Genomic DNA, 18,699 nt, shown 5'->3' with positions numbered 1-18,699 from the left:
TTCAGTTCAGATTGAGCATCACATAAAAGTCACCTGTTACCATGACATATTGGTTATTTGTAGCATCCTAAATTCTGTGATAGCATCTAAAACATGAGGACTGCCTTCACAAACCAACATGTTTAAAGAAGACCATCATAAAAAGCCTTAATCCATTTTTCTTTTAAATAAAAAGATAATGCTCTTGAATTTTTTTATACTAGCACTATTAGCATATCTCACTATTAACCTAGAAAAATGATCCTACTTCTATTCTGTCTTATAAATATTCTTTTAAAAATCTCTGGATGCTATAAATTCCTCTTTAGGCATCGTTTATGACTTTATAATCTAATTAGCATCACATCATAATGAAGAAATGTATAATGTCAAAATTAAAGTGGGATGGTGTGAAGTCCTGAACTGCTTGGCCTAAGGAGAGCAGAGTGTTTAAATAAAGAAAAGTAAGAAACACAGAGCTGAATAGAAAATATTTTACCATGTCACCAATTTGTAGGAATAATTTATCTTATTAATTTTGAAGGGGACAAAAGCTTTTTTGAAGACAGCATAGGTATGACAATTTTTTTAAGTGTTGAGCAACTTTCTGTTGCTAAAATTGAGATGTCCAAATGCAAAGAGCCTTTCCATGAGCAAGAGAAGTTGACTGTCATGATGTTGAGAAAAGAATCCTTTGACATTCAATAGGCAATTCCTTGTTCTCTGCACAGGTGAAATGCTCCTACTTAATAGTGCATGTCACATCCCCCCAACATATATGTGTGTATATGTGTGTGTGTGTGTAATGTGTTTGCATGTGTGTATCTCAAATGGTATTCTAAAATGGATTTGGCCCAGGATATAAACAAATGTTTGCCTTTTATAACATCAATGTGAAGATTTTTCTCATCTGGCAGCTGCACTAAAGTTAGTTCCTCCAAAAGGGAAAATCTGGTAAATTTCAGAAGATCCTCTAGATTTCCCCTTGACAGCAAGGATACCTATCAAAATAACATTGCCCATTGGTGCCTATACTACTGCCAACAAGGAATTGCCTTGGTTCTCATTAATCGCTGGGTCACAGGCATTCTCTCTACACAGATGAAAGAGTAGAGGGCCTATTATTTCCTTACAGTACATAGAGCCAGTGGTGAAGACAATAACCAGTGTTCCCTTAAAGTCCACCATTAATAAATAGTAGCTGCTTGGACTATAATTATGGCATCCCTGCTACCCAAACTTGAAGCTTTTATGGGGCTTATGCAATTAACTACTTAAATGCATCGTAACACATGCTTCTCTGACAGCGAAGTATTGATTTTTTAATCATTTTCAAGTCTCCTCCAGCACAAATAAATGTACTACAGTTACAGTTAATGCACTGTGTACACGCATTAAACATTGGCATGACACAATTTATTATTTTGTGATATATGGAACAGGAGCCTTTGCTTTTCAGAAAGTAGCATCTTTGATCAAACATTAGTATTGCATCTGCTGGTGTCTTTGATTCACCACAATTCTCTTTTAAAAAACCTGGAGACTATCTTCAATAGGATATTTAGATTGTGACAAATGAGAGACACACAGAGGCTGAGATAGACAGAGAAAAAGAGATCAAGATCGAGACAGAGACACCGAAGGAGAAGGAAGGAAGGAAGAAAGGAAGGAAGAGAGAGAGAAAGGAAGGAGGGAAGGAAGAAAGGAAGGAAGGAAGGAAGGAAGGAAGGAAGGAAGGAAGGGAAGGAAGGAAGGAAGGAAGGAAAAAAGAAAGAAAGAAAGAAAGAAAGAAAGAAAGAAAGAAAGAAAGAAAGAAAGAAAGGAAGGAAGGAAGGAAGGAAGGAAGGAAGGAAGGAAGGAAGGAAGGAAGGAAGGAAGGAAGGAAGGAAGGAAGGAAGGAAGAAGAAGAGGAAGAAAGAAAGAAAGAAGAAAGAAAGAAAGGAAGAAAGACAGACAAAGAAAGAAAGAAAGAAAGACAGAAAGAAAGACAGAAAGAAAGGATGGAGGGAGGGAGAAAGGGAAAGGAGGAAAAAGAAAGGAAGAAGGAGGAAAAAGAGAAAGGAGGGGAACATGAGGAAAGGCAAGGGAGAAGAGAGAGTAAGAGAGAAGGGGGGAGGGAGGAGAGAAAGAGAAGAGAGAGAGAGAGAGAGAGAGAGAGAGAGGAGACTGTACATAAATCTCTAACATATGCCTTAGTGTATAGGGAAATTAAAAATATCCAGGCATAAAAGATATGGTATATATTTTCCTAAAGGTGTCACTGTAGCACCTGTAGCAACTTTGTTAAAACGAATCGACTATAATTTTTATCTATTTCATTGTTTTTAGTCACGTTTGGTAAAGATACATCTGTCAAAATAATTTCCATACCGTAGCTTCACAAACTCAAAGTCATATTTTGTATATTTTAATTATGTTATTTTAACGAATTGCTATATAATACATATTTAATGTATCATAAAACTAAAACAGTATTTAAAAGCCTATGATGGCTGTATAGTATTGTGTGAAAGAGGACACCAAAAAGACCAATAAAGACAGATGGCTCATATAACTTCCGTTAAAATCATATATCTAAATGCAGACATGGTGACAAAGGTCATTAAAACACTTTGCAAACAAGTCTTTTTCTTGGGTGGCCACACACACACACGCACACACACACGCACACACACATGCTCACACACATAACACCCCATTGAAGTTGGTGAATAAAAAGCGGTTAATTTTGTTTTGTTTGAAATAATATCATTTTAGTTTTAGAATCAAAGACAGATGCCAGCATTTCACTCTGAACAGATGGTAATTCCATCTAATAGTGCATCTCTGTATTAGTAAGGTCTGTTGTGTATACAAACAGTAATAAACACTAGGTAAGGATCAAAATAAATTTTAATTGTTGACATTAAATTCTGGCAGCTACAGTTCTAAGGCTGCAATACTCTTTTCTCAAGTCTGTCAGGTTTACTAATGTTACGAAAGCTTTTCAGAAAGCTGCCAGATTCTAGTTCCAATAAAAACATGTTTACAGTACAGGTTACAAACCTTTACCAAGCTACCTGTTCCATCTCCTGAAAGGATAATTCTTCAGTATTTATAGGGGAATCCTGCTATTCTGATCCAATGTTTTATCAGTATCCTGTTGACAAATATCCTTCTGAAGAGGTTAGTATAAGGTATGAACACTCACTCCTTCCCTTAAAGAAACAAACTGTAAAAGTATAGACACATATACTTTCCCTCTCAAGGATTTGTCTTTACATTGGCAGGCAAATATGGGCATTCCTCTGCTTCTCTTGACACTGGTGCCATAGTTTTTATTCATGCTCCTCCACCAGGCCAATGAGATTTCCCAGACTACCCTACTGTCAGCTGTGTTGTCCTCTACAATTCTCCATGGCCTCAAGTGTGCTGGGTCACCGATTGGTACAGTCACTTCTGTGCTTACGCCTCCAATGATGTGGTTATAAACCCAATAGCTACAATTTCTTTGAGGTAAATGTCTTTTTCAAATCCTCACCAAAAAAAACCCAAAACAAACGAACAAAAAAAAACACTGCCTATCTTTTGGGTGACTATAAAATAACAAGCACTCGTTATAATCATATTTCTTTTTTTAAAATAGATTTTTTTTTTAAAATCGTGAAAAATATATTGCCACCACCATATGGGCCAACCAACGACTCACCAACCGATTTAAGATGCAGCATATTGAGCTGACCATATGTTACAGTGCTGTTGAATGGCTGAGTGATTCATGCCCGTCACATTCTAGTATATCAATTAAAGCTCCTTGAAGTCTGCATGATTTGTGTCTCTGTTATTAAACCCTGCTAATTCATCCCACTTACACATCTGTTATAAATCTCTAGGAGTGCTGCATGATTCATGGCAATCTGGGAGCATGCTACAGCAAATTCTTCTCCTTGTAATTAACAGTAAATTGTTTTACTGCCATGCAATGAATTTTTCAGTTATATTGCAAATGAACTCCTAAATGTGCGGTTCTTTCCTAAGAACTGACTTATATCATTAGGCAATTAAAAAGTATCGCTTTGAACCAAAAGCTTTTAATCAAGAGAAATACAACTTAAACAGAGCTTAAAGACCATGGAAATTCAACGGGTTGACTAACGAATAATGTTATCCACTTTCAGAAATGTCCTGAGAACCAAACAAATAACTTTGGAGCATTGAACGATCTCACTGAGAGAACGGAGAACACTTTCCTGAGAACCCTCGGTGCACCAAGTTTGAGAACATACTGTTCATCTCGTCAGTTTCTTGTCACCCATCATTACTAAATATCTCAGATTTGCTTCTCTATATGTTTCTCAGATACATTTCTATATGCTTCTCAGATACATTTCCCTAAATTGTAAAACAGTGCCTTTATTCTTGAAATAAATAATTGCATAATTAGCCAAGCCGAATCATCAGAGGATTCCAGGGCTGTTCAAGTGTTCTTGTCAAAGGTGAAGCAAATTCATTTCAGCTTGCCTCTGCAGCTTTCCGAACAGGCTTTGATGCTTTTTCCCCCACATTCTTGGCAGCAGCCTCAGATTCATGAGTCCATACATCAAGTCACTAGTTTAACAACAAATGGAATTAAATTCAAAGAAGGGAAACTAATTGAAGGACAGCAACAAAAATGTTTGGTAATGTGCTTTTTAATATGGCATGCCACATTTGCATGATAATTTTTCCTTTTTAACATGGAGCAGAAAGTGACTAGCTTAATGAGGGATTATTCAAGATAGGAATGAACAAAATGCATTCATAACTAAGAACAAAGATTGTATTATGAAACGAAAACAGGCAACTGCCGAGAAGTAACTGGATGATTGGTTTATGCATTATGAATAAAAAGGTAGAAAAATATTTATATTAGTATTCACTAATGACTATATATACAAGATTGTTGTAATTAAAATTATAAATTAACATATTAAGAGTGCTTGTTTAATCACTCTGGGTCCTATTCACAATGAAAAGACTTATGTACATGCATGCAAAACAATGTATGTTTTCAACCCAGCAGCAAACAGCCTCTGCATTTTACTTTGGCTTCAGAAAGAAAACTTAATGCACCACTAATTACCTGGTTAATGGGATATGGGTAGTTTTAAGCCTGTGGCACATATTTCTCAGAAAGACCGATTTATGACAAGCAGAGGAAATGACACATTGTGACTATATGAATGGAACTCAAAAAGGAACCTCTCTCAAAAAGGGTTTACTCTGGACCTCATTCACAAAGGGGGAAAATGCACAAATTACCTAGATTAAAAGGGTAATCAAAGAGAAAATGACATCAAGGAACCTACAACAGCCCATCAGCATCATTACTGCAGTAAACCCAGAGGTAACTCCAAAGCTTCCAATACCACTGCTTAAGGAGTCTGCCAAGAGGACAGATGCAGCTGCCCCTGGAAGATTGTCTTCCACGAATTAGCTTTTAAACCCTGTAATTGCCATCAAAAGAAAAAGAATGGCAATACAATGCACTAGTAAAAGTGCCATCAATGCCAATCATAGTTTTAATTCTTTTTTTAGTAGAAAAGGACAAATAGGAGACAGTTATAACATTTACTCACTTGCTAACTACACTTATCAAGATAGGCCTTTACAAGTCTTTCTTTCCATATTTCATACTGAGATTTGAGAAGGAAGTTATATGCTCTCTTACTTTGACACTCTTAACAGGCTCAATGATACTTCTAATATTTGAAGCTACTACCAAATTACATTCTCACGATGACTACGTCCTTCAAGTTAATTCTACCTCTCCTGCTCCAATGACAGGCAGAAGCAAGAGCTGGAAGGCTGATGATGATACAAATCCCTGTATGTGGCTTCCCCACACTATAGCTTTTAGTCATACAGAATGGTAGCTATTTTCATTGGCTAGATCTAAAATATCAATACATTTACATTTTTCATCCAGACACTGAAAAAAAATCTTGTAAAATATTTTGTCCAAAAAAGAAAGAAAGCAGGCAGAAGGGAAACTGAATGAATGCAGACTATGGCAAGTGACCAAGGGATGTAAACTTGTATTTTTTGCTTCACTTGACTCAGAGTTTGAAATTTTCATATATGGTATGATAAACTAAATCACAGCCACCAAAGTTATTTTTCCTTCCTAATGTTTCTATGAGTTGATAAATGAATTCATTCTTTGCCTTGAAAATGAACATATAGTTCATCTTGATATCAGTTATGAAAGAATTAAAAAAAGGTACTTCATTTGAGATTCAGAGGACAACAGATTCTAAGCAAAATTTCATGTTCTTTCAATAAGTACAGGCAACACACATACACACACACACATGAAATTTAGACCAGGAAAAGGTTTTAGTGGAAAGAAGTATGTTATTCTGCATGTATGGTACCACTGAAGCATCCAGGTGAGAATGCTGTGCAAGTGCTGGTTCAATGAAGGTGAGAAACATTTGGTATTTGGGCATAGAGATGCTCCACTCTTGCCTAAACTGACCTCAACTAAGAAAGAGAAAAAGTTCCATGAAAAAAATTAAAGATATTATCAGAGTAAATGATATATTGATGATCAGGGAGTAAAAATGTGAGGAAAGAATACTTGAATGTGAGTTTGGAAGGGTGTTTTGAGAATGGTCAGTGACAATCAGTGAAGTCAAGAGAATCAAGCTCTATTTCCTCCAGAGGTTACTTAGCAACTTTGTGCTCTTAGAATACTCAGCTTCTGAAAGTTAAACCTATGATAACATTTCCTCTGCATATTTTAGATCAATTCTGACCCCCCAAAAAAAATGTTATTATATATGCTTATGTAAATTGAGGGAATCTAAAATCATGTCATCTACCCTGGTAGCCTCCCTAATAGTGCAGATTGAAGACCATCAAGTACTTCTCTTCTCCACCTTCTCAGAAGCTTTCCCTCCTCACCTCTGGTTCTTGGAAACTTTAGGTATCTTTAATTCAAGGACTGCTTCCTTCAAGAAGATTTCTTTTTTTATAATTCCTCCAGCTTGTTTTAGCCTCCCCTTACAAAAAAATTACTTTTTTTTTTTTTAAAGTATCATACATTTATTTATCTGTGGTTTTATCTTATCCTATCAATAGAATGTTAGTTTCCTAAGAGCAGGTACCAGGACTTTACTCTTCCCTTTGTAGTCCACTACCTAACAGGGACCATCTCCTGTCATCCTGATCTATGTCTTGCTACTGGACCCAGATTGCTTCAGAGGAAAGAGTGAGGCTGGTGACTTTCATAGCCCTGCCTCACTTAAAATCAATTCACTTGCAAATCATGACATCATTTTCCTGATGCCATCAGTCCTCCTCCAGAACAAAGGACAAACAACAGCATCTAACATACCTAACTGGTCAGCTAGATGGTATAGCAGAGAAGTGCTGGGCCTAAAGTCAAGAAGACTTGTATTTCTGAGTTCAGATTTTGCTTCAGATACTTACTAGCTGTGTAACCCTAGGCAAGTCCTTCAACCCTGTTTGCCTCAGTTTACTTATATGTAAAATAAGCTGGAGAAAGAAATGCAAAACACTCCAGTATCGTTGCCAATAAAACTCCAAATGAAGTCAAAAGAGTCAGACAGAACTGAAAAAATTGACCAATATCAATACCTAAGATAGTGCCTGATGCAAAATAGGCGCTTAGTAAGTGCTTGCTGGCTGATGTGTTACCATTACCTCCTCCACAGGGAGGGCATCTCTCAATCTTGACTTTGTGTGGACACCAACTGAGCACTAGTTATTTCTCAGTCTCTAAATGACTGAGTCATTTTTCCAGTTATCCATCTTTCAATGACAACCTTTAGGCAACTTCTCCTATACAATTCTTTCTTGGTAATATGTTACAGCCTCATCATGTATACCATATACACGGCCCTTTGGATGGCCAGTAACTTTAACATGAATGAATTCATAGAAAAACACTTACTATATAGCAGGTATGATAGAAACAAATTTTAAAAACAAAGATAGTCCTTGGCATCAAAGAACTTACATTCTAATAGGCAAAACATGATAATCTAGAAGAGAATCTTTGATCCAGAACGTTATAGGTATGGTATGGGAGTCATATGTGGGAGTCAGTTGACACATCCCACAAAGGAACAGTATTAGCATTTATTTGATGTTGGTTGATGATTACAGAATTTGGGGAAAATGGGGGAAGGGAAAGATAACCAGAAAGATTTTGGAGTAGATAGCCAGGGAGGAGGGAGATAAGGGTTTCCTGAAATGGTGTTCTGAGAGAGACAGTCACTAAACAGAAGGATGATGCCACAGGAAACATGGTATCAACTGGAGTGGCCAAGGTTTGGCAATGAAGCTGTAGTGTAGGTATTCAGAGCAAAAGCAGTGTAGTGCTATTTGGCTGGGGTTTTCCTATGTTCCATGAAAGAACATGGTCTCTAATGTGGGTAGGGACATGGTCTCAAGGAGGTTGCAGAGGAGGTAGCCAGAGAGAAGGGCATTACATTACTCTTAACCACACAACATCAACAAGAAAATACTACTACCAAAAGCATGGGCTTTTGTTTCGAAGAGAGGCCTAGTGTTATTGTAAACACTAAACAATTTTGCAAGGATAATCCCATCCCATTCTCTAATCGCTGTTCAATTCTGGAGCTGGCTCATTGTCCAGGAGCAATATCTCTCCAGGATATATGGATGCATGACCTAGCTGTATACATTGGGAGGGAAGGAAGGAAGGAAGGAAGGAAGGAAGGAAGGAAGGAAGGAAGGAAGGAAGGAAGGAAGGAAGGAAGGAAGGAAGGAAAGAAGGAAGGAAGGAAGGAAGGAGAGAAGAAAAAAGGGAGGGAGGGAAGAAATAAGCATTTATTAAATGTCTACTATGTGCTACTCACATGCAGGTTAAGGTTAATAGAGAGGTTAAGTGACTTGCTCATGGTCACACAGCTTGGAAGTGCATGAGGCTGGATTTTAATTCAGGCTTTCCTGGCTCCAGGTCTAGCACTCTATCCACTGAACGACCAAGTTGGATTTCTACATGGCATAAGACTGGAGAGCAATGATCTCCTCCTCATCTCTACCTCTTAGAATTCCCAGCTTCCTTTAAGACTTAGGTCAAATTGCAACTATAACAGGAGACTTTTCCTGGTTCTACATCTGCTACTGCCATCCCTCTAAGGTTATCTTCTATCTGCTCTGTATGTATCTACGATATATGTATATTTATGTACATGTGGTCTCACACATTGGAATGTTAGCCCCTTTAGGGCAGGACTTGTTTTCTTTTTCTCTGTGTCTCCATCATTTAGCACAGTGCCTAACATAGAGTAAGTGTTTAATAAATACTTGCTAATCAAGAGACTGATTGATATATTTTCCATCCAATTATATACCATAGTCAGAACAATAATTATTCTTCATTCTTTTTTTCTTATATGAAAAGGTAGGTCAAAATCTTTTATGTCATTATGATTCTTATTTAGAATGTTTTACAACATTCTGGATACTGATGCCACAAGCACAATGTTATCCACAGATGGAATATCTGAAGGACACCACTGTCTATAGGAAATTCCTCTTCCATTTGGACTCTAAACTTCACATCCTATGCAATGGTGCCAACCACCTTTGGAGAGCATATGTCTCTCTTTTTATATCTTGTTTGATATTAGTAATGAGCAGATCACCAAATCAATCAAGCAACAAGCATTCATTAAATACCTACTACATTCCAACCCTTGCTCCATGCTGGGCAAACAAAAATAAAAGTGAAACAGTCCCTGCCCTTGAGGAACTTACAATCAAACTGAGGGAACAAACCATCTGGGGGAGGCAGAAAAGCCTTCACATAGACAGTGAGGCTTGAGCTGAGTCTTGATGGAAACCAAGAGGAAGGAATGTATTCCTCACATTAGAAATGGCCAGTGCAAAGACATAGGGACAGGAAGATGGGCCACCATGTAGGAGGATCAGAGGACCAGTTTAGGTGGACCACAGCTCACATGAAGTAGAATAATATATAATAAAGCTAAAAATGTCAACTGGAGCTACATGGTAAAAGGCTTTAAATATCAAAGTGAAGAGTTTATACAGTATACCCCAAATAGTTCAAGTGAGAGAGGAGGGGGCTTGAACTAAGGCTCTGACTGTCTGAGTGGAGAGAAGAAAATGCACACAAGAGATGTGGAAGTAAAAATTATGAACTTTAGCCACTAAGGAGAGTACCTGAATCACTGGAAAGATGGTGAGGTCCTCAACAGAAATTGGAAGTTTAAAAGAGGAGTGAATTTAGGGGGTAATGATAACGAGTTCTGTTTTAGGCGTGTTATCTTTGTGATTTCATCTTTCAAGGAACCTTCTTTGATTTTAACATATGCCTGAGTGATACCCAGCTAGGTGGTTGTAACAGTAAGCAAAGTAGGATCCTTTGATGTTTGAGTTTTAGCCAACTAAGTGCCTTTGATTGAATCAATCAAGACTCTTTGATTAGAAACTATATATATATAGGAGAGAGAGAGAGAGACAGACAGACAGAGAGACAGAGAGAGACAGAGACAGAGACAGAGACAGAGAGAGAGAGGAAGAGAGAGAGAGAGAGAGAGAGAGAGAGAGAGAGAGAGAGAGAGAGAGAGAGAGAGAGAGAGAGAGAGAGCAGTCAGAAGGAGAACTGAGAGAGAAGAAACAGAAGCAGAGGAGAGAGAGAGAAGTGATTATGAGCCAAATAGGGGAACTTACTTGCAGGGAGGTCTAACAGAAAGAATGTTTGTGATATTGGTGTTCTGTTGATCTGTGTTGATTTCTCAGACAGAAGTCATCTATTGGTCTTTATGAATGAATTGAGATGATGGTACTGCTAATGTATATAAATATTGTTATAGCCCTGTTAAGTCTTGTTTTCCTAGATACAGAAGCTGTAGGCCAGAGCCCCTGGAGCCTGCATCAGATGAAAGCAGGAAGAGTTTGGAGTGGACAAGGAGCAGGAACAGAGAGCTGCCTGTGTAGAGTGAACCCAGGCAAAAGGTGGGAGTTGTTGGTCCATGGAGTAGGAGTCCATGGAGGAGGAGCTGTGGGGTTTGGAAGTCAGCCTCAAGTCAAGATGAGAGAGGACTTTATTTGGATACTGTGTATCAATAAAGAAGACTGTTGTTACAGTGACTTAGGGGTGGATGGTGTGGTATTTTCTGCTACTCCTTAAGGGTGCATTATGCTAGGGAAGACCACCTCCTGACTTTGGGGATGCAATAATATATGCTCTGTGCTATATGACATACTGAGTGTTATGAGATTACATATATATATATGTTAGATGGTGTGTTTTATTTAAGGACATTGCTACGAATGTTATGCTTTACTTTATTGAAAAGTGTCTAACTTGTTGAATAAATGAAGAGTTCATTATACTATGCGATCAGACCCTTGAACTCATTCACAGCAGCAGTGCTCAGGTGTGCTGCCATGAGCGATTGTCTTCACACTGGTGCAGTAGAAAAAGCTCTGGACTTCACGTCAGGAAGACTTGAGTTTGAATCGAGCTTTAGACACCAGTGATGGGATTCTGGGCAAATCACAACTTCTGTGTGCCTCAGTTTTCTCAACTCTAAAGTAAGGATAATAACAGCACCTCTCTCCCAGGATTGTTCTATTTTAAGGAATAATTGGGATATTATAAAGCACCCTGCAAACCTTAAAGAGATACATGGACTAGTTATTATTATAATTGAATGAGACCTTTAAAGGTAGCATTTTATTTCATTGAATCAAATCCTATTTTTCATAGTCAACAAACAATCATGACATCAAGATTTTCTGTTTCCTTCAACTTTCAGTCAATTGTTTGATATCAAGATGTGGTATGCTGCAGAACACATTTTCTTTTACCATCCTGTATTTTCTTATACACTGTGCCAAGGATGCCCACAAAGATTTTGGAGGAATATATCCCCAATGTCCAGTACTTACACATAGTAACTGTTTAATACATGTTTCTTGATTGCCTAAAAACGCAGGAAGATGGAATGGTAATTATTGAATTTTTTGTCACCTTTTTATGGTAATGAGATCTGTAGTATTTAGATGACACTGGATAAAGTGCTAGATCTGGAGTCAGGAAGACCTGAGTTCCAATCCTGTCTTAGACACTTACTAGCTGTGAGACTCTGCGCAAGTCACTTCACTACTTAATTTCAGTTCTCTCATTTGTAAAAATAAATAAATATGGCATCTACTTCCCAGGGTAATTGTGAAGATCAAATGAGGTACCAGTAAAGCAAAACTCTGCAAACCTTAAATTGCTACATAAGTGCTAGCTATCCATTTCATCATTTTCCTAATAATTTTCATATTCTGTTCTTTTGAAGTTTTTTTCTTCAGTGCCTGAAAAACTATTTACCCCAGTTTAGTTCCCCTCTGTGTTTTCTTGGATTATACAATTTCTATTCCAATCTCTTTCTAATAAGTGGCATTTCTCCTTGCTCATGCAGGACATGGAGAACTCTAAGTCCAAAAGTGGCAACTGCATTCTCACTAATGGAGAAAAGAGTTTGTTACAGAAAGCTGTGCAAATCTCCTCTGAACTTTGCCTGCTCATTGAATTAGTTCCATCTTTACATATCCAAGTGGCAAACAGCTACATTTTTTAAATGATTTCTGGCTCTTATACGGGGTGATACTCTTCAGAATCTTCCATCATCATCATTATCCTCCTCTATAAGACTGAGTAAACATTTGTTTTCTAAATCAATGTGCTCTTTGTTGCCATCTTGCTTTGTTTTATCAATCATAAAAATACCTAACATTTATCCATCTAATATCTAGCATTTAGGATTGACAATGTGTTTTGTAAATAACATCTCATTCTCTAATTCCAACAACCCTAGGTTCTTATTACCTTCATTTTACAAGTGAAAGAACAAAGGTTAAATGACATACCTAGGATCATATAGCCAGTAAGTATCTGAAGCCAAGTTTTAAATCAGGCATGCTGACTCCATATCCACTACCTAACTCCCTCTGATCAAATATTTGCTGCCAAAAGATAGTTGCTGAGTTCTTTGGAGCTCCTCTTTGAAGTAACTGATTTAAATTGGTTAAACTTCCTTTGTTTCATGGGTGTTCATGAGTGCATAGAACTTATATAGACACAGCAAATGAACAATCATTTGGGCCCAGAACTGAATAGGAGAGAGAAAGGGGGATAGATTGCTTTTAAGAAATTGCACAGTTCTTTTAAGGACCCCAATCTTCTCCTTGAAACAAGGACCCATCTTTTGCACGGCAGATATTCTTTCAGTTTGTTGCATGGCTACAAGCCTTGCAGTACCACAGTTTCACAAAAGATGAAGCTGAGGATCATGCAAAGGGCAGTGGAGCGGTACATGATAGGCATGAGCAGGCTGTACCATATTATAAATGAGAAATTATGCAGGGAAAGCAGTGTGAAGGATAGCAGTAGAAAAATGCACAATCTGAAAAAAGATGGACATCAAGGGATGACTTTTTCCAACCCCCTGAATTTGCCTACTGACCCATCTCATAAGCCATGAAGACCTGATATGTAAATCTCTGTAGCAAGTATTTACCACTTTGACTTTTGACATGTTGAAGTTTCAGGGTTTTTTCCCTAAGCTAAGATAATTATTTCAATGAGTTCTTTCAATTATCTTGCTTCCTACTAAGATAATCATTTAAGGGAAGGGTTTTCAATTATCTTATTCCTCTCTCAAAAAACCATTTCATGGACAAGTTACTCAAATCCTAGATTAGGAAAACTTAAATTATTAGGAAGTCCAGGTATTGCTTCTTCTCATTAAGAATCAAGAAGATATACTCTTTAGTAAATAAAAACATCTCTTTGCATGATACTAACTTCTATATTTCAATAAAGTCACTGCTCATATCTAGCAGTCTCTCTCAGACTCCATTTGGGGTTTCTTAGCAAAGATATTAAAACAGTTTGCCTCTTCCTTGTCCAGCTCATTTTATAGATAATGGGAAATGGAAGCAAACAGGATTAAGTAATTTGTCCAGGGTCACACAACTAGGAAATGTTTGAGGTCAGATTTGAACTCAGGAAGTCTATCGGATTCCAACTCTAGTGCTCTATCCACAGTGCCACTCAGTTGTCTATATATGTGTGTATACATGTATATGTGTGCATATACACATATGTACGTACATGTGTGTCTATAAATAAGACACACATGTATGTGTATATATGTATGTATCCTTTGATTTCATTGGTGTAGAGAACTCTTCAGTGATGAAACTCTTGTCAATGGAGAATAGCATTTGTTATACAGTTTATAGAAACAGAGTTCCTTAAACACAGAGAGGTTAAATGCTTTTGCCAAGAGTCACAGAGCCAGTATGAGTAATGGAAGGGATCTGAACAAAGATTTTCCTGAATCTGCATTCAACTTTCCACTTACTACATGATATTTCTCCTCTCCTATGTACTTAACCTTCAATAAATCTAAGAACATGAAATAACTATTAATTTGCCCCAAACTGCTGGGAAAACTGGAGTGCAGAAGGGCAGAAATGAGGTTTAGACAATCATCTTATAACATATATCCCAATAAGCTGAAAATGGATATGTGACCTGAAAATTAGAGGTTAAGTATTTAATAATTGTTACCATGTACTAAGTACGAGAGAAAGAGAGAGAGAGAGAGAGAGAGAGAGAGAGAGAGAGAGAGAGAGAGAGAGAGAGAGAGAGAGAGAGAGAGAACCAGAATGAATACATTTCAAAACTATCACTAGGAGCTGAACTCTGAATGAAACAAATGATAGAGATGATCACAAAAGATAGAACTGATCATTTCACTTTTATGAACTGAAAAGCCTTTGCACAGATTTCACAAAGATAGAATAAGAAGAAAACCATTCAATTTGCATGGGTCAAATTTGATTAACTGTGAGGTTGGTTTTTTTTTTTTCCTTTTTAAAAATTCTTTGTAATGGAGGATTCTTCTCTTATAAAAGGAGGAGAGATAGACCGGGAAATGCAAGGGACATAAAAATAAAATATATCAATAATTTCTTTTTAAACTGTGTGATTTTTTACCACCCTCTAATCCTGTCCCTTCTCCAAGGCAACTATCAACACAAAAGCAGGAAAAGATCCCATAGGACTGAATGCCATTTTGTATTTTTCTTTGTTCCATAAGGTTCCATAACCACATAGTTCATATGACCAAGTGACTGTTCTACTGGTGATGAACTTCTTTGTAATTAGATGAGCTAGTCCTACAAAAGTGACAAACTCAAAAGTTTTTTTGTTTTGTTTTGTTTTTAGCTTGGTAGAGTCAACCAGAGCTTGTCCTCTTCAAACCTGACCCTCGAAAACTCAAGGTCAATAACACCACCATGAGGTAATGAACTAAGATGAAGACACATTCAAATGATTAAGAATTCAATAGCAGAGAAGAATCAGGGGAAAATAGATATGCATATTAATATACATTTAATATACAAATATATATTTATTTACAATATATTTATATTATAATTATAAATTTATATATTATAGATTATATATATAAATCATAAATTATTATAATCATAAATACATATAAAATATATAATATAATATAATTATATATTATTAGATATTCTCTCACTTAGAGAGGACTTACAGATTGCTGTGACAGACTGCCTATTTGGTGAAAACAAAATTGTCTAAATAAAAAAATATTACCTCAACTAAATCAACCCTTAATTTTTTAGAGTTAATTTTTGGTTCATTTTCCTCCCTTGTAGCACTGGGCCCATTAATGATAGGATGCCATTTAGAAGGGAGATCTAAGGAATATTTTTGTATCTACATAAATTTTTTGCACAATCTCTACTATTCATCTAAGCATCTCTTACCCTTTCCACATCTGGGCATTTTTTCAAATAGCACTAGGAGACTAAGCCTCATTAGATTGCCAACTAAGAAATTTTGTGACTTGGAAATTTACTGAACTTCAATTAACTCAAGTTAGTAAGATACCTAATCAGAAGTAAAATCTTCTTACTACCCTATGCAAATTAAGCTAGTTTTTAATCCATCCTTGAATAAATGAATAAAATCTTTTCATATGAACAGTATATGTCTTTGATAAATCATATAAGATTTTTAGGAATTTTACAAATTTGGTATTATTTTATAGACTAACCAAAGAAATAAGAAGTTACCCAATTATGAAAGGGTAATAAAATAACAGTAGGGTAAATTGTACTGTTCTTAATTGCCAAATCTGTGATCTTTTCTCAATTCTCATCCTTCTGGTTCTCTCACAGCATCTGACCTTGGTGACTGCTGTCTACACCTGGATACTTGTTCCTTTTTTTATCTTTAGGACACTGCTCTCTTCATCATCTTCCCATATGCCTGACTTTCTTATTCACATCATTTGCTGGATCATTATACATATCCCATTCCCTGTGAGTGTCCCATAAGGCTCTCTCCTGAGCCCTCTTATCTTCACTATCTACACTCTCTTAGTGACGTTGTTAGTTCCATGGGTTTAATTATCATTTATATGCTTCTGACTTCTAGATCTATATATCCAGCCCTAGTAACTCTTCTGACCTTTGGTCTAACATCAATTGCCTGCTAAACATTTTAACCTGGATATCCCCTCAACATATCCAGAATGGAATTCATTATGGTTATCCTTTCCACATTGTGGGGGTTACAGGTACAGGATTCCTGTGATCTGGAAAATCCACATAAAATTTTTGACCCTCCCTTCATATTGGAGAAGAAGTCTGAATTACTATGATATTAAAAGATAAAATATGCTGATATTATACAACACTACATATGCCTTTTATACATTTTAGTTTTGAACTTTCTCTGTGTCATCTGCTGGCTTTCATGTATCATCTGTGGCTTCCACAAAGCTCCCCCAAAATTCTCATTTAATTTCTTATGCTGATCCACAATATATTGAAACCATAATGGGGAATGTCATGGATATGGAAGGGATAACTGTATTTTCCCACAAAACCCATCCCTTTTCTGAACTTCTCTTTTTCTGTCAAGAGTGCCTTCATTTTTCTAGTTATTCAGGTTCTTATCCTATTTATTTTCTAGTGACCCAGGCTCAGATTCAAGAAGACTTGGGTTAAAATCCTGCTTCTGACACAAACTGGCTTTGAAATCCTGAGCAAGTCACCTCTCAGTATTGTAGGCAACCCTCTAAGAATATAAATTGCAGAGAAAAGTCCTGACTTGCATTGCTAGAGTTTTATCACCCAAAAGTTCCATGGACTATTGAAATTACAGTACCACTATGGTCTATCCTAGATAGATAGATAGATGGATAGATCAGATAAATATAATGTATATAGGTATATATACACACATAAATCTACATATATGTATGAGAATATATGCTTATATGTGTGTGCATGGACATGTATTTATACACACACAAATGGCTCCCTTCTACTCCCTAAAACAGGGGGTGGGGGAACTTGCTGCCTCGAGGCCACAAACAATGAGGGATTTTCCTGTGAAGTTTGGATTCAGTCAAAGGGGTTCCCTTGAGTACCTAGAGAGTTGCTTATGGCCTCAATGCAGCAGGTTCCCCACCCCTGCCCTAAGATTTTTGAAGACAGGGATTGTTTCATTTTTATCTTTTTTATACCCAGTTCAGCATAGTGCAGTGCCTGGAATATGGCAGGTGATTAATAAATACTTGTCAATTGACTTTGAAATTAACAGATGTCTGTCTATAATGTGAACTCTTGGGTCAGAGGTTGGCAAATCCAACCCCCTGGCAGCCACTTTTGAGAGTGAAATCACCTTGGAATCTCTGACACACTTCAACTTTAAATTCTTTGCATATCTAACTGCAGGACAAGGGATCAGTATGGGTGAAAAGTAGAACAAGAAAAGTGTGAGGGAGAAATGAAGATTAAGTATCAAGTCAAAGTAAAACATGGTATTTGAAGCATTTAAAAAGTCTATTTTCACTTGTTTACCTGTTGCTAAGGTCTGTCCCATTCCTGGCTCACTGGTAACGCACCCTATCAGATTGCAGAGAGAAATGGTGAAATTGTAAATCCTATAAGGCTTTAGTCCTTTTACAACATAGAAACTTTCTTCTGCTTCAGCAGTGTACAAGACCTGTGAAGAAAACAACCAATGACAATATGGCATTTCTAGTTTTTCCTGTTTGTTAACACATAATTAATCGTATAATAGATTTTAACCTCTATATTCAAAATTCCATGAGTTCAGACAGTGAAAATGATTTCCAAGACCTATTAAGAAAAGGGATATTTGGGGGGGGGGGGGGTGATGGGGAGGAAAGAGAATTTCAACAAGCTAGAATTTAATTGATAATTATACCATCACACTGTTTTATGAGGTAATAATCCAGTTCCTGAGTGGATAAATGAGGAAACCAAGTTATTGCCTCATAAAGCAGCGTGGTGGGATGGTTATTGCCACCAACAGTGGAGATAAAGGATGATGACAGTGTCACTATTATGTGATGAAATCCAAGCTAAACCATGGAGCAGTTTAGATATAAGGAAATTAGGTTACCATGGCCAATACACTGAGAGGTAGGGATGGATAGATAGATGTCATTGTGTTAAATAAGCACTATCATTTCCCTTAAAACTGAACTAAAAGGAAAATTAACTAGATTATTTCAGCATTCAAATAAAGCCAACTCTCAATTGTCTGACTGACCGAGGGATACCATAAAGGTGTTGCCCAAATTAAATCCCCATTCTAAGCTC

General features: G+C 36.9%; 1 protein-coding gene across 1 annotated transcript in view; it reads right to left on the bottom strand.

The window, feature by feature from the left end:
* The window catches only part of USH2A (usherin), a 990,439-nt gene that overhangs the window by 733,033 nt on the left and 238,707 nt on the right, over positions 1-18,699 (bottom strand). The window contains exon 19 of the mRNA XM_072647832.1: positions 17,932-18,076. Within this exon, the coding sequence (XP_072503933.1) occupies positions 17,932-18,076 (145 nt within the window). The remainder of the gene's footprint in view (positions 1-17,931; positions 18,077-18,699) is intronic.

This window comes from Notamacropus eugenii, chromosome 2, assembly GCF_028372415.1.
Source record: "Notamacropus eugenii isolate mMacEug1 chromosome 2, mMacEug1.pri_v2, whole genome shotgun sequence".
Lineage (NCBI taxonomy): Eukaryota > Metazoa > Chordata > Mammalia > Diprotodontia > Macropodidae > Notamacropus > Notamacropus eugenii.
This window is presented reverse-complemented; position numbering and strand designations above follow the sequence as displayed.